The sequence below is a fragment of the Panthera pardus genome, unplaced genomic scaffold (assembly GCF_024362965.1).
Source record: "Panthera pardus isolate Hobbes unplaced genomic scaffold, ASM2436296v1 HiC_scaffold_2, whole genome shotgun sequence".
Classification (NCBI taxonomy): Eukaryota; Metazoa; Chordata; class Mammalia; order Carnivora; family Felidae; genus Panthera; species Panthera pardus.
The window spans coordinates 44,031,137-44,048,377 of NW_026526765.1; the positions used below are offsets into that span (position 1 = coordinate 44,031,137).

Here is a 17,241-nt window from a genome sequence, read left to right on the forward strand (position 1 = left end):
GTTTATTTTGGGTTGTTAGACCCTTGAAGAGGCTCAGACTTAGACCCAGAGGGAGTCCCCCTAACAGAGCTGAAGTCTGCAGCTCAGGTTAGGATGCAAGGCTTCAGGTTAAAAGGCTGTGCCAACATCTGAGCACCTGCTGCAGAGAATGGAGAAGAAAGGCTCTCGCAGCCCCCAAGAGCCTTAGATCATCAGGCCAACTCCCTCATTTGACAGGTGAGAAAACTGAGGTACAGAGAAGAATTGGTAGGGACTCATGCAAGGTCACACAGCAAGTGATGGCTCAAAGGCAGGATTCAAAACTTTGTCTCCTGGCCACTGGATTCTGAGCTCATGTGTTTGCTTTCCAACACTGCCAGCCTGAAAGGCATCTCACTGGTGGTGGTCTAGTGACACTTAGCTGCTGGCATCTTAGCTGCAGACGGTGAGCACATGGCCCTGTGTCCACTTCCTCCCTCCAGCTCACTTCCAACTGCTCTGGATTTGGGTCCCATTTAAGCACAAGGTAAGAAGCGAGAGGGGGGAAAGGGAGGTGAGAAGGAAGGGAAGCATGGGGTGGGAGAGGGAAGGGGAAGGTGAAGAGAAAGTGAACACAGTTGAATTTCTGCAGATAAAAGCTCCAAAGTGGGGCAGCTGTCACACTAGGTTAATTTCCTGAAGTTGAATGACCTTGGGAACATCACTTTTTGCTGATTTGTCCTTCTGTCATGCTGCATGGGGCTTAGCTTTGTAGAGATACAAAACTAGCCTGGCAGCAGCAAAATCCAAGCAGGGTAACCTCTTCTGCCCCAGCCAGTCAGGGCACTTGGTGGCTATCATGAGCCCATCACCCTTCCATCTGGATGTGCACTTGCAGGACAGGCTCCGGGGTGAGGAAGGCCACATTGACCTCTGGCTGTACCCAGCCATCCCCTCCTTAGTGCCTCCTTTCCCTGCTGAGGTTCTTAAGTACCCCCCTCCTACCTGGCCTGCTCTCAGGAGACACCCTGAGTCCAGTCACATCTGAGGGTTAGGATGTGTATGCAGACTCCCCTATAGTCCTGGACATTTAAAGCTCATCTGCTAATGGAAACAGGAAGATTTCTTCCGCCAAAGAACTGGAGGGGGAGGAGGAGTCATTTAGGCCCAGGGTCCCTTTTAAGCTCTTTGAAATAAAAACATATTCATTCATTCATCAAATGAGTACCTATCGAATGCCCTACACTGTTCCAGGTCCTGAGCAGGCATCAGATCCATGCTAACAGATGAGAATCTAGGCTGACTGTGGGAACTTTGGCAAATGACTTAAACTTTAAGATCGTCACCTGCCTAATCTGCAAAGTGGGCATAATAAAAAAATACTTCATGGGATTGATAGGATTACAAATAATTTATGTAAAATACCCAGCTTAATAAATAAATTCTCAGTGGATGCCAGGTATGTAAGAAGCTAACATGGACATTGGTCATTTTCTCCATGGCTCGAGGGAAGAAGTTGGGAATGAGGTGGGGAGAGTTGGCAGGAGACTCTGAAAGCTTGCCCCTAAACAGCATCTGCAGGATACCTCCCAGCTGGGAAGGGGGTCCTAGCTTCCTAGACCCAGTGCAAGGTATGGAAGATAGAAAGGGTTTGGGGCAGCCCTGGCTCGTATCTGTGAGTAGCACCATCCACCTTTCGTTGGCTGTTCAAGTGGCTATGACTTTTCAGGCTTTGTGCCTTTGCTCCTGCTATTTTTTTTTTTTAATTCTAATAAGAACATTTAATGTGAGATCCAACCTCTTAACAAATGTTTATGTGTACACTACAGCATTGTTATCTGTAGGCATAATGTTGAATGGCATCTCTCTAGAACTTCTTCATTTTGAGTAACTGAACAGCCCTGTCACTGAGTGCTGCCTTTGAATACTCTTTTCCATTTTTGTTTTATTGAAATGGTGGGTGAGCTTAGGGGGCCTAACCTTAACACCCCTCCCGCTCTTTAGGATGCTTCCTCGGTTCCCCTGGTTATAATGAACCACTCACTCCTAGGATTTCTCAAGGTATTGGATTCTCAGTCGCTGAGTGTCATTTACAGAGCTGGCTCTGTGTATTGTGCAAAGGAGCTGGGTTGCCAGGGCCTGTTCACGCCTGGTTGGTTCACTTCTTAGTATCTGCTCCCAGAAGGCAACGGGACAAGGTGTGTTCTGAGGAGGAGGGTGGGGGCGAACCTGTGTGGAACTCACCTGATGCTATAGAGGACATTTCCGTTCCGGGAGATCCTCAGCAGTTTGTTGTCTGTGGTAATCTCGTGGAAGTGGGCCCCCTTCTCGTTGGCGAAGAACAGGTCGGGTTTCCAGATGGAATCCAACATGGATGGGTCCAGGTCCAGAGAGTCATCCGGGTACTCATTGTAGGCCAGCCGGGGGTCGTTCCACTGCTGCCGCAGGAAGATGTTGACCCTATAGTCCTAGAGCCAGGAGACAAGGAGGTAGAGTCAGGGTCAGGCCCTGGGATGTCAACTCTCAGAGGACCCCTGGTGCTTTTGTTCAGCATTCCCCAAAGTCCCTTCTGGAGAGTTATGAGTGTGGTTGCGCCTAATGTGGGGTGAGACGTAAAGTCTGTGCATCAGGAAAAAGTCAGGGGAGTCGTTCCTAGAAATCCTCTTAAAGTAAGTACATTTATTTCTGAACTGAGTTATTTAAATGTTTTCTTTTGAAAACTTAAAAAAAATAATAAAGTTCCAACTGGGGCACCTGGGTGGCTCAGTAGGTTATGCATCTGACTCTTGATCTCAGTTCAGGTCTTGATCTCAGGGTTGTGAGTTCAGATCCCACACTGGGCTCCCTGCTGGGTGTGGAGCCTACTTAAAAAATAAAAACAAACAAACAAAAAATAAAGTACTGACTGATGTAATAAACACCTGTTTTCATCCTGTTGACATTTTGCCCTGTTTCTTCATTTTTTTAGGCGAGAGAAATAGTCCATCACTGATAAGGTTGAAGTCTCCCTTTTATTATCGATGCCATCAGGGCAGTAATTCCCATGCACACTGAGGTTTGAGAGTCACTGCTGTAGATGGATTGAGGGAGCAAAAGGAAAGGCCAAAAGCTGATGCCTGAGCATTCACACTATTCTGTCTAAAGAGAGCAATTGATTCCCAAGCAGCAAAGGAAGGATGGGTGAATTCAATGGTCGTAGGCTTCACATCTCTCTGTTTCAATACCAGCCTTCTGCCACCTTCTATCATATATGTTGCTTTATTTCTTTGGGGAGAATTTTCTCAAAAAAAATTTTTTTTAAATGTAAGCTCTACACCCAATGTGGGGCTTGAACTCACGACCCCAAGATCAAGAGTTGCGTGCTCTTCCAACTGACCCAGCCACCCCTGGGGAGAATGCATAGATGTTGTGGAGTTATACCTTCTTGGGTTCTCAACTCAGTGCTTGATTAAGGGCTTCTCTGATGGGACTGTAGTGGAGTTATGTGGCTGAAAAAGTCACGATCAAACCCAAGAGGGAAATGTTGGACTAAACCAAATGCAACGGAATTTTTATTGTAGGACTTCTCAGAGACCTTAATATGCTGACTATTTGTACGTATCTCCAAGAAGGGAATAGAATATGCATTATTTCCCCGATTTATTTTGGCCATAGAGCTCTTGTGTTTGTACATGATGCTTGCCTTCTATAGAACCTACGTGAAGAAGTACGGTCCTAGTCGAAACTCTCTCCCCCACCCCCCACCTTTGTTTTTTTTTTTTTTTTTTTTTTCTTTCCAGATGGACAAAATGAAGTCCAGAGTTAAGACCGACCCGGTATCACTCTGAAAAGGCAGGTCAGAGTTGATCCTGGAACACAAGAGTCCTGACTCCTAGCAGAGGATTTGATCAATTGGTTCTAGAGGAGCCGAAAGAGTCCATTTAGTTTCCATTCACAGCCTGAGAAGCAGTTAGTGGGGTGGTGGGTCTCTGTGCCAGGAAAGTGGGTAATGAAGTTAAGAAATATTTTCATGAAGAAACGTTTTCAGTTTTGTTAGGGAGGCATTGTAAATATGTGATCTATGAATATTATGTCACTGCAACTAGAATTTGGGACATATTTGTGCTTTCCGGGAAGAAGAACATGGCTCTCTATGTTGGATTCTCAAAAGGGTCTATAGTTCCTTAAAAGATTAATGACCTCAGTTCAAGTCCAACTCTGAATGCTCTCCTTCACCAATAGTCTCCACACAGGAGCACCTGCTGCTTTCCCTGAACGTGCTGGATAAATGAGATCATGCTACATTTTCTTTTCCTAATCACTCTGGGTCTGTCATCAGCAGGGATGGACTAAAACAATCCTCCTCCCCACCCTCACCCTCACCCCTGCCAGCATCCCCCACAGCACATGCCCCATTCTGTTCTCCTTCAGAAATATCCATAGCTTCATAAAATGTTCCAAGGTATTATATAGGATTGTTCTATAATTTCATTGAGGCCTCTCCCTCCAGCCCTATAGAAAATGACATTTGGTCTCATAATCTCATGTCTTATAAGTCCCGTGGTGGAGGGAGACCTCTAGGCCAGACCTGGATGTTGATACTTTGTTTTTCCTGCTGACAGTAATGGACGGCTCCCAATCTGCCCCATCTGATTGGGGAATTAGAACTAGCCTCTCTTTCTCTCTTGGATTTTACGTGAAGTGCGCACGCGCATGTGTTTGTGTGTGCAACGGGGCACTGGACAAGTCGTGTCAGAGTAAACGAGACTATGAGTGGTTGGGCAGGAAGAGCCTTCAGTCCCCAAACCCCAGCTGCACTTTTGATGTTCTTGCCAGTGATACGTCACGCCTGTTGACGTGACCGGAAGGAAGAAAACAAAGTGGCATTTCTTAAAATGGTCTGTTAGGCACCAGGTGCTGTTCCAGGTACTGTCACACACACTTAATCCTCACGAAACCCCTGCACACCAGACATTCAAGTTCCTTTAGTGAGGGGAAAGAAACTGAGGCTTGTAAAGGTTATGAAACTTGCCCAAGGCCCAGAGCTAGCAAGTGGCAGAGCTGGGCTCTGAATGCGTCAGCCCAGCCCTTTGTTATGTCCCACAGGTGTGACTAGCCAGTTCTGTGCCAGAGATACTGCTCTGTCATCCTCACTGCCTCGGTAAATTCTGTCTGCTCAGCTTAGGTGCTGTCTCCTGCAGGAGTCTCGATGCCTCCAGACTTCCACCATCTCTTCCTTTTCTGATCTCCTTGGCAAGACGGAATCACCAGGAACATTGCATTTAGCACTGGGTGCACCTTATCTTCTCAACTTGATTGGCAGCAAGTTGAGAGGATGAGTCTGACCTTATATTTCTCCTGCACCATCCCACCTACCCATGCAGTCAGTGCACCTACAAGCTACCCAATACCCAGAAGGAGGAGGAAGCAAAGCCAGAAAAAGTTAGAGTAGGAAGAGCTTTCCTCATTTTATAGTGGAGAGACTGAGACCCTGAGAGGGAAGGCATTTTTCTAAGATCACATAGCAGTTCAGTAAAGGACCTAATTGCTTCTCTAGGCCTCAGTGTTAACACGAGTTAGGATAGGGGAGCCTGGGTGGCTCAGTCAGTTAAGCGTCTGACTCTTGGTTTTGGCTCAGGTCACGATCTCATGGTTTCATGGGTTCAGGCCCTGCGTCGGGCTCTGCGCTGACAGTGCCTACCTCACCTGCTTAGGATTCTCTCTCCCTCTCTCTCTGCCCCTCCCCCCACTTGCACTGTCAATGTCTCTCTAAAAAAAAAAGTTAGGATAGATGGTCTCTAAGAACCCTTCCAAATCGAACAGCTAATTGTTACTAGTTTTATTTTATTTTTATTTTTCCATTTAACTGAGCCTCTATTAAGGACCAGGCACAGTTCTAGGCACTGGAGAATCTACCAAGAACAAGAAAGACAGACATATTCTTGCAGTCCCAGAGCCTAAGTGTAATGTTTACACCACACGGAGACAAGGGCTGTGATGGGGATGAAATACAGGGTGCCACGGAGATGTAGAAGACAGGCCCTCCAGCCAGATTTAGGGCAGGAGGCTAAATCTGGTCAGGGAAGGCTCCAGAAGAAGCGATATTTAAGGTGAGGCCAAATAAGATTGAGCCAGAGAGGAAAAGCACTTTGGGCAGTAGTCGCCACATACGGGGAGGTCTTGAGGCAAAGGAAGGATGTGGTACTTTAGGGGCGTCTGGGTGGCTCCATCGGTTAAGCGTCCAACTTTGGCTCAGGTCACGATCTCACAGTTCATGAGTTTGAGCCCCGCATCGGGCTCTGTGCTAACAAATCAGAGCCTGCCTGCTTTGGATTCTGTGTCTCCCTCTCTCTCTGCCCTTCCCTCACTCATGGTCTGTCTCTGTCTCAAAAATAAGTAAACATTAAAAAAAAAAAAAAAAAGAAGGGTATGGTCCTTTGGAAAAAACAGCAAGTAGATGTGTTAAGGGGAAGGTGCTTGCAGGGCCTTGCAAACTCTCCTGAGGGATTTGGACTTCATCCCGAGAGTCATGCGGAGCCTTTGAAAAATTTTAAGTAGGGGAGGGCATTATGACATTTGCATGTTATTACTGATATTTAAAAAGATATGTTAGTTTTTCTTATAAGAAAAGTAAATGCATGTTGATCATAAAAAAGATAAAGGTACATCACTTAAAAGTAGGAAAAGAAAACAAGAGCGGTGGGGCCTCATTAGGAAATGACCAGTGCAAAGGGAAAGCGGGAGACCTGGAGAATGTATCTGGTGTCCGCAAGCAGCATGACTCCTCCCAGCAGCCCCCTGCTCCTCCCTTCAGAGGCTGCTACCCAAACAAGCTGTTGCCATTGATTTTCTCCTCCTTAGTTGGTAAACAGCAGTGGGAAATGCAGTTCAGAAGAGATCAATGTAATTGGTGTAATAGGCTGAAAGCTAGATGCTGTTTTGCTTACTTAGCCCTGCAACCACAATGGTCAGCGTTCGACATGCTTGGGGTCTCCGTTCAGGGTCAGGGGCCAGAGGAGCAACACTTGAATTCTCCACCCTAGAACCTCAGGTTCTACCTGAGGAACCTGTAGTTGGCCTCCAGTAGTTGGCTTGGAGCAAGCCTCCGGAAGCAAACCTGTAGCAAGCCTCTGGTAGTTGGCTTCCAGGTCTCGAGCTCTCATGGCTGGCCCATCTAAGTCTGGGGTGGGAGGGATTTCCTGAGCTCTCGCTCCGTAGTCTCTAGGATCAATTCACCCATCCTGCCTCCGAGAGTCGCTGATGGTCTGTTTTCTGGTAATGGGGCAACTACCTTGCTTATAAGACCAAGGTAGAGCATTCATTCCTTCATTCACTCATTCTATCACTCAACAAACATCTATTGAGGGCTTCCTGTGTGCCACTGCAGTGGGATCTGCCCCCCACTGCCATCCCCGCTGTGTCTAACTTCACGCTCCAATTTTTCCCACTAAACTCTCCTAAACTCAGCACTGTGGTCAATTAGGAAGCATGAAGTATCTTAATAGGAAGGGGCCTGGATGAATGTGGTGGTGAGAAGGGAATGTGGTAGACAGGATGTGCTCCTGTTGCAATCAGAGCCAAGAGACAGTGTCCAAGGCATGGACAAAGGCCAGATTCTCATACCTTCCTAGGTCTCCGTATCCAGCTCTCAAAGGGGTGTCTTCTGTCTAAACTCAATTCTACTCTATAAATATTTGCTAGGCTTAGAGGAAGAACAGTGAGGGTGGAGGCATAAGGTCTTGGTTTCTACCCTCAGAGAGTTCAAATTATCTGGCAGGTGATGCAAGATATGGACACAAAAACTACCACACAACACTGGCAGTGACAAATGTCAAAGAGGTTCTAAAAAATTGCTATTAGATATTGCTCTCGAGTCTTTGAGATGACTTCCAGCCAGCTTGGGTGAATCAGGAAAAGCTTTCAGAGGGAAGGTGACTTTGGAAATAGCCCCTTTCAGTCTGTTCCAGCCTCCCGATGTTAGCACCTCCAGGTCTGGTGTTGTTCTGAGATGGGAACAATATCTAGTTTCAGCTGGAAAGGAGGCCACTGATGTGTGAGGAGGAAGTCCAGGGGTGGGGAGTCAGGCTTAGAGCAGGACAGGGCTTGAGGACTAGGGTGTGGCCTCAGTGTATTTAGATTAGGATATATATATATAGCTGCAGGTCAAAGGAATCTCGTGTAGAAGGAATAGCAGAGGTGTGTAGGTAGGGGCATTCAAACCATTCAGCTTAGCTTAACCACTAGCCATATAAGTAATAAAAGGTCCCCCTTACTGAGGACCTACTATGTTCCAGGTGTTGTGCTAAGCATGCCATGCATTTTGGCTCTTTTTATCTTTTTTTTTTCTTTTTTAATGTTTATTTAGGGTCACCTGAGAGGCTCAGTCGGTTAAGCATTCAACTTTGGCTCAGGTCATGATCTCATGGTTCATGAGTTTGAACCCTGCGTCGGGCTCTGTGGTGACAGCTCGGAGCCTGGCGCCTGCGTCAGATTCTGTGTCTTCCTCTCTCTCTGCCCCTCCCCTGATCACACTCTTTCTCTCTTAAAAATAAACATGAAAAATTAAAAAAAAATTATTTATGTATTTTTTGAGAGAGAGAGAGAAGTGTGATCAGGAGAGGGGCGGAGAGAGAATCTCAAACAGGATCTGTGCTGTTAGTGTAGAGCCCAATATGGGGCCCCATCCCATGAACTGTGAGATCATGACCTGAGCCAAAATCAAGAGTTGGATGCTTAGCCATCTAAGCCACCCAGATACCCCTCAGCTCGTTTTATCTTTAAAACAACCCTATAGCATAGATATAGCCAACCTAAGTTATAGGTGAAGGAGAGGCAGAGAGATTAAGTAATTTGTTCAAATTTACACAGTAATCAGGAGGATTGGAATCTGAGTAGAGGGCGCTTAGCCTTGCTATATGAGCTGCCTCTTCCTCTCCCACCCCAGGAGGGAGCTGCCCTCCCCAGCCCTCTGAAAAGCACCGTGGAACCAGAGTCATAGATGAAGTCTCCAAATGTGAGATGAGTCAGCCCCAGCTCTTCACAGTAAGGACCTTGCTCATTGGCACACGTAGAGTTTACTAAATCCTGACTGAGTGCCAGGGACTGTGCTAAGAGCTTTAGTGAGCCCTCTCACCAAATTCTCGCAGTGACACCATTTTATAGATAAACTGAGGCCGGGGGCTATCTCGTGCTTCATCTAAAGTTAGTGACAGGGCTGAAGCTTGAATCCATGACTGGCTGACTCCAAAGTCTGCTTTTAAGTAGTATGCTGCACTGGCTTCTTTTATTGATGATGCGTGATTTGGGGTTGCTGCTTTTTAGTTTTCAGGGCACCCTTATGTTAATTTTGTTCTGTGAAGTTTGGCATGAAGAGAAGATTCTTCTCTGCCTTGGACAGATGTGGAATCTAAAGCCCTAAAATCTTGAGTTCCCACCACTAGTTATTGGTAGATCCAGGATTGATGATACTGATATGTAGGCTTGAGACTTGACCACGTGTAAGGAATGATGCCAAGAGCATGATGTGTGTTATTTTATCTTCATGGTAATCTTGCGATGTAGGTTCTATTTTCATTCCCATGTTATGGTTAGTTACATCAAGGCACACAGAGGTTAAAGTACTGTTCCTACATCACACATCTAGCAAGTCCCAAAGTTGACATTTGGACCTAAGATGTTCATGCCAAGCAATTAACTCCTAGACTACACTGCCCAGGATCTCCTAGAATTGCCCCAAGTGACAGTTTCATGACACTTTAATGCCACCTGATACTATCTCTGGCTGTGGTTATGTAGCTGTAGGTTTGTAGATACCCACAATTATCAGGACGTATTAAAAGGGGCAAGAAACAAAAAGCTTCTGCCCCAGGTCCCGCAGTCCACCAGTGCTCCTACTTCATTGCTGATCTGACCCTTGAATTTGACCCATTGTCTGTGCCACACTCAAGTCCAGTGCTGGCAGAATCCCCAGATCTTGACCCATTGTCTTCTTGGTTCCAGATGCCTGCTCTGTGCCTCGAACCTCTCCCAAGTCACCACCCTGCTTGGTGCATTCTGATTTGGATCTCACACAATCAGAGATACATTTGTTGTAAAGAACTGTAGGTGGGTTGGACCAGTGGAACTGAGCATCTTTGTTTATCTTTAGGGGATCACTAAAACACAGCATGAGTTTAATAATTACATAAAAATGCTAATAGCAGCTGCTTTTATTGGGATTCTGGCATTTGCTAGAATATTATATGCATTGTATCTCTTAGCCTTTCATCAACCTAGCACACTGGGTATTATATTCATTTTACAGGGAAGGAGACTGAAATTCAGAAATTATTTGATAATAATTCTATTATTCAGTAGAGGTCAAGTGTCTTGCCCAAACTCCCATGGCTAGTAGGTACTAGAGCATGGACACGAACCCAGGACTATCTGGCTCTCAATTTCACATTATTTTGACAATTACATGTGGCCTCTTTATTTCCTTTTTTTAAAAAACCAAGTTCCTACGTGGGTAGGTGAAAGAAATATGGTAGATATAGTATACTGGGACCCCACTAAGCCTATGTGACTGGTTGGCTCATACATGCCTTTATAGTCAATTATCAGGTGGAGAACTTTGGTTTGGGATATTAAACAGTGAGGTGGATTCATAACTGGTTGTCAAGGAGTGCAAATTGAAGGGCGGATGTTACCCTGGAAAAAGGCAAGAGGACAGTGTTGTCAGTACAGGGCACAGTAGTGAGACATGCCATTAGCCCATTTGGAAAAATGGAAAACCGGTTGCTCTGTGTGGGTTAAACTACAGCAGAGAAGAATATGCAGCAGAAGAGCTTGGCAACGCCCAGAATCAATCACAAAGTCCCACATGTAATCCCAATGATTTAGAACAGGCCTGTGCTTGTAATTTAATAACTGGAACCCTAATTTACTGTATCGTGTCTCATTTAGAGAACTATTTTATAAACATATGGGAGACATTCACTCAGTAGTATGAGAAAAGGGTATTTGAGGAACAAGAATTTGGCAATTGGTAATCTAGCATCATCGGGATGGGGGAACATCAACATTTTCATTCCTGGAAAGAGGGTTTCTGAATGGTAAGGCAGGGATGGTTTCTTAGACCTCTCTCTGGCATGGACAAAATTTCCCTCAGGACTGTCGGTCTTCTTCCTTCTTTTTTGTCCAGTTCCACGTATGTCAAATGCAACTTTTGATTGGCTTCCCTGGTATTCAGAGAATAGCAAGGGAATGTTTTCACGGAGGACAAGAGCATTCCTATTATTCAAATGGAGAGCCCCACTGTAAATTAAATAACTTGGCAGTCTTATTTACCCACTTTAGTCTTTTCTGGGTTTGACTGTCATGAGTCAGCCTTCCTGAATCTGATCTGATGGAGAGCCAACTCTGAGCTGTCATAAATTCACGATTGCGATGCCTCCCTCAGTGGGGTGCTGGGAGAGAAGCATTCAGCAGAGGATACCAAAGCTGCCTGAAGCCCCATTTCCTGCCTGTAACAGACTCTAATGGCATTTCTGAGTGTTCTATCCTTGGCCTTCTTTAAGTATTCAGTTTACCAAGGCTTTGTGGAGTGTTGAGCCGTATCTAATTGGATGACATTTAATAGACTTTCTCTTGGATCCCCCAAACCCAAGAGTATAAAAAACGACCGAGCATTAGCTGTGTAGAAAGACTGAAAGTATAATGGAAAAAAGCAACAACAGAAAAGATTTCATCCCAAATAGCAACAAACCACACAAAATATCTAGGAATAAACCTAACAAGAAATGTGTGACTTGTAGACAATAAAAAAAAAAAAAGCAAAAAACCACCACCACCACCACCACCACCACCACCAACAATTCTAAAACTTTACTGAAAAGGCATAAAGGAATACCTAGATAAACGGAGGGATGTACCGTGTTTACATAATATTGTAAAGATGTCAATTCTTACCAAATTAATCTATAAACTCAATGCAATGTCAATAAAAACTTGAGGCCATTTTTATCAGCCTCAACAAATGGATTCTAAAGTTTATATGGAAGAGAAAATGGACTGGAAACATTAGGAAAACCTATAGAAGAAGAACAACAGAGAACTTTTCTAGCAGAGGTAGAAATAAAATGTTAAGCCTTAGTAATTAAAATAGTGTGGTATTGGTGCAGAAACAGACAAAAGGAGCAATGGAATAATAAACTGAGACTAGAAACAGACCTAGGCATGATGATAGAAAAATTACTATCTAATCAGAGAAATATAGAGTTAAACCACCACCAAATACTATGCAGAAGACTAAACCCTAACTGTATTAAGGAGGTATAGGTAAAAAGAGAAATCTAGACTATTATTGAAAATGCCCAGTATGCAAAAAAAAAAAAAATATGCAAAGATACTCAAATTCACTAGGAATCTGGAATGAAAATTAAAACTGACAATGAGGTACCATTTTAAAAAATCCCGTTTGGTAAAATGAAAAGGCTTGATAGTATCGTGGGTTGGCAAGGATAAGGGGAAATGAACACTGTTATGGGGACAGTAAACTGGGAGCTGTTTTGGAAGTGAGCTGGACAATAACATCTGTTGAAATAACAAGAAAGGTGCATGTCCTTTGATAAAGGCATTCCACTTCTGGAATATATCCTGAGGAAACACACAGAGTTGTAGACACGACTATCCTTTGGGGTGTTGTTTGTATTAGTGAAAAGCTACGCGATCCATCACGAAAAGAGTGGATCGATACCATGAAATGATGGCATGGGATTGTTTAGGCAGGCCATAAAGCTTGGACACAGATTAAAATTATTTGTCATATCTTTTTTAAAATATTTATTTTTGAGAAAGAGAGCGCAAGCAGGGGAGGAGCAGAGCAGGGTGGGGCGGGGGGTGGGGGATGGACAGATGATCCCAAACAGGCTCCGTGCTCACAGCAGTGAGCCCAGTTTAGGGCTACAACTCACAAAGTGTGAGATCATGACCAGAGCCGAAACTGGACGCTAAACTGACTGAGCCACACAGGTGCCCTATTTGTCGTATCTTGAATATAGTAATAATAAGCCACTTCTTATATTCCACATTGGTGGTGTGCAGAGAGCTAAGAATGAGTTAGACCCATATGCAGTGATGGGAGAGATTCCAAGGGTTAGTGGAAATGACAAGAGCACAGTCCTATTTAAATGAAGGTCGCGTCGATGTGCATACATGTATGTGTGGTCAGGGAAGGTAGTAGGACATACACTAACTTGCTCGTCTGTAGTGGTTAACACAGGCTAGGACAGTGGGACTCAGGGGCATTCCTGTTTTCTTCCTCTGTCTTTTCTTTTTTATTGGACTTACTACAAAAGCTTGTTTTCATCTGTTACTCATGTACGTAAAAAGATGTTCCAGTGTTTTCTTGTCTGTGGCATAGTGTGAGTGAACACTGTGACATGATTACTTAAACTGAAATGCCTCTTTTTTTTAGAGAGAGAGAGAGAGAGAGAGAGAGAGAGAGAGGATGTGACTGGGGGAGGGACAGAGGGAGAGAGAGAGAGAGCGCGCGTGAGAGAGAATCTTAAGCAGGCTCCATGCTCAGTGTGGAGTCCAATGCAGGGCTTGACCCCCAAACCTGAGATCATGACCTGAGCCGAAATCAAGAGTCAGACGCTCAGCTGACTGAGTCACCCAGCATGCCCAAACTGAAAGTCTTTGAAGTGGCATGCATAGAAGTGATTTTAGCGTTCTGAGGAGGTTGCCTGAGGCCGCCTTGGGAAGGCAGGGATTGAGGGAAAAACCAAAGGAGTAAGATTCCTGGCCTCTGCTCCACTTCATCCAGAACAGCCTTTTTTTTTTTTTTTTAAATCAGTTTGTCAAAGTGCTACATAAGATTTAGCCTAAAATGAACTGTGGTGGTAGGGCTGCTATTAAAAACAATGCTTTGAAGCCTACTAACCCAGAAGTGGGATAGTGATGACTCCACTTTGGTCTGCTCTGAGCAGTCCTGGGGGGCCGGGGTTCATTTCTTGACCTTTCATTTCAAGATGGAAGGCAATGGCACTGGATGTACTCTGAGAGAGCACCATGGATGGTAAAAGGACTGGGCACCATGGGGAATGGTTGAAGAAGCCAGGTGTGGGCAAGGGGCAAGAGGACTGACCTCAGTTATTTGAAGGGCTGTCAGGTGAATAGATTGATTCTCTGTGGCCCTAGAATCAGAATGAAAACCATGGGTAAATGGAGATTTCAGAGTTGTCCAAAGGTGGGATTGGCTGTCTTGGGAGACAGGGAGCTCCCTGTCTCTAGAGGTATCCAAGCAGAAACTACTTGGCCACAATGTTTGTGGCTGAGATTCTTACAACAGACGGCGGTTCAACCAGAGTGCCCCAAGGTTAATTCTTCCCGCCAATATTGATTGGGCTCCTATGGTTCAGGCAGTGTGTTGGGCACTGGAAATATGGAGATGATTGAGAGAGATAAGCCCCCCAACACAAGAGCAAACAAGACAATAAACAAACAGTGAATTTTCACATCTGAGACATCGCTTCAAGGATACTGGAACCTAGTGATGTGATAGTGACTGGAGAGGGGAACGTTTTTAGATAGGGAGTCAGGAAAGAGCCCTCTGAAGAGCTATCTGAGCTGAGACCTGCAGGGTGAGATGGAGGTCATTCACACAGAGATCTCTGGGGACAGAGGGAGCAGAACAGAGTAAGAGAAGCTGCTGTGGGGTTTGAAGCAGGAGGATGCTGTGATCTGATTTAGGGCTTAAAAAAATTCCTCTAGCCACTGTGGGAAGCAGTGTAGGGTGTGAGAAAGGGAGGCATGGGGGCTAGTTAGGAGGTAGTTTTAGCCAAATAGGAAAGAGACGATGCCAAGTTTAACTGGAGTTGACAGCAGCAGAGTTGGAGAAAAGTATATGGATTTAGTTTTATCTTCTATGATTCAAAGCATGTACTTCATTCAATCAGTTGACCCCAGAAGTAGGTTGGCCGTGTGAAATACTGCTGCCCAAACAATGGAGTCACATTTAGGGTTGGGCTAAGGGGCATTTCATCTCCTTAAGTGGTAGCTGTTTTCGTGTGTCTTGAGGCCTCATTTGCAAATATCCGAAGGGATGGATGGCCAAGGTCTTGCTGTGATAAAAGTTCTGATAGAATCACACAAATCCTACTGATTAACCAGACCACAGTGCAGGAGACCCATGGCCCATTGTCTCCTTGGCTCCACCACCTTTCCTCCTGCCCAGTGCTGAGCAGATGAACATGGCCAAGATCAGGGCTCCAGAGGTCAGGCAGCCTGGGGATAGTAACCAGCAAGGGTATTTATTGGTTGGAAAAGCTTGGGTGAATTAAGCCCCTCTGAGCTTTAGTTTCCTCATCTATGAAATGGGATGGTTGGATTACATGAACTAATCCCCATAAGTTGCCAACCGCAGATGCCTGGTTTTCAGTAAAGCAGTCAATACGTGAGAGTCACTGCCACCTCACCTCTTCATTGGAAGAACTGTCTTCCTACTGTCTTTGTTCCACTTTGTCTTCTGCTTTCTTCATGCCCCTGATATCACATTCCCGAATTTCACACACCCTCCCCTTCCCCATCCACCATCGCCAAACCCATCAGACGCTGTTGTCTTTTCTTACTTGACTTGCCCCCTCTTTTAGCACTGCTGGATACATGAGTTTTTTTTAACCTCTCCCCCCACCTCCCAACCTTTGGGTCATTCCATGACATCATTCTCTGCTGGAAGGTGTTAACAGAGAGAGTACCACGATCAGATTTCCTCTTTAGAAAAACTGCTCAGAATCACACAGCGGCATTTTCACAGCACCCCACACATAAGACGTGTGAGTAAGTGAGGGCTAATATTGCTATCGGTGGTCATTATTTGCTATATCCCATAGTATCCTGTGCAAACCTCTGTGATCTCACTCATCACACTGTGTTGTTACCTTTGGTTTTGTTGTTCACTGTCTCCATAGAGAAAGCAGAGACCTATGGGGTCGGGGGGGGGGGCGGTGGGGATTATGCTTTTCTTCAGGCAGGGCCACATGACTTTCTTTGGATAGTGAGATATGAGCGGAAGTGGTCTGTGTCACTTCTGGGAGGAAAGCATCGACTTGCCGGTGTTCAAGCCTTCGGTGACTTTTTCCCTTGCATGGCAAGTGTGAAATCACACATTGATGTGGAAATGCAACGCTTGGCCACCACATGGAGGGCAGTGGTCTTAGAGAGTCTCCCACATCTGCTTTATACTGATTTATACTTAAGTATGCGCTCATATATTCACAAATATCCATAGCAGACTTTAGATGAGTGATAAATCAATCTTTGTTGTTTGAAGATATTGAGATTTGGGGGATTGTTTGTTGTTGCAGGAAAGCCTAGCCTAATATGAGTAAAACAGAACTCTATTCCTAGAGCTTAATGCCATATTCAGCATGTATAGGATGTGGTTAATAACGGAGGTGGAAAGAATAAATGAATAAAATAGGGAACAGAAGAAATAAACCTAAGAAGGTGTTTCCTTAGGCTTATGTATTGGAGTCCTTGGTTGATTGGTTCAATAGTTAACAATCCTTTAGGGGTGCCTGGGTGGCTCAGTCGGTTAGATGTCTGACTCTTGGTTTTAGCTCAGGTCATGATCACACGGTTTGTGGGATCTAGCCCTGTGACTGGCTCTGCACTGACAGCTTTGAGCCTGCTTGGGATTCCCTCCCTTCCTCTTTCTCTGCCCTTCACCTGCTTTCTCTCTCTCTCTCTCTCTCTCTCTCAATAAATAAGTAAATTTAAAAAAATAGTTAATAATCCTTTGTATTTCTGTAGCATTCATAGAAGGCTTTCATACCTATTACTCATGTGTTCCTACACACCATTCTTAAAGCCAGATACCTAGAGGGGACTGAGTCTGAGTGGCATTAAATTGTGGCAGAGCTAGAACTCAACTCCTGGTCTCTTGATTTCTGGTTCAGGACTCTGTCCATTGCTCCTTAATATCTACAAAGGAGACCAAACTTGTAGACTAGAGTTGGATAGACTTTCACCAGTCACTGGGGGTCATGGACACAGTGTGCCTGTCTCTATGCCAGGCCAGCCCAAGACTTGGCAAGAGAGCCTGGAGCACATGTCCTAATAATGGAAACACTGGGATTCGTGCCCAGACGGTGTCAATACACATACACACAGACACACATACTCATACACACACACACACACACACACACACACACACCCATACACTCTTCTCTCTCTCACGTTTGTTTACATATATTCTACATGAATTCCAGCTATCCATGTGTCCCCACATATACACACTCACACGTGTACCTGCGCATG

General features: G+C 45.0%; 1 protein-coding gene across 2 annotated transcripts in view; it reads right to left on the bottom strand.

The window, feature by feature from the left end:
• Positions 1-17,241, bottom strand: part of GLRA1 (glycine receptor alpha 1) — an 83,814-nt gene that overhangs the window by 21,099 nt on the left and 45,474 nt on the right. For both annotated transcript variants that reach the window (XM_019464481.2, XM_019464480.2), the window contains exon 4: positions 2,203-2,426. In XM_019464481.2, the coding sequence (XP_019320026.1) occupies positions 2,203-2,426 (224 nt within the window). The remainder of the gene's footprint in view (positions 1-2,202; positions 2,427-17,241) is intronic.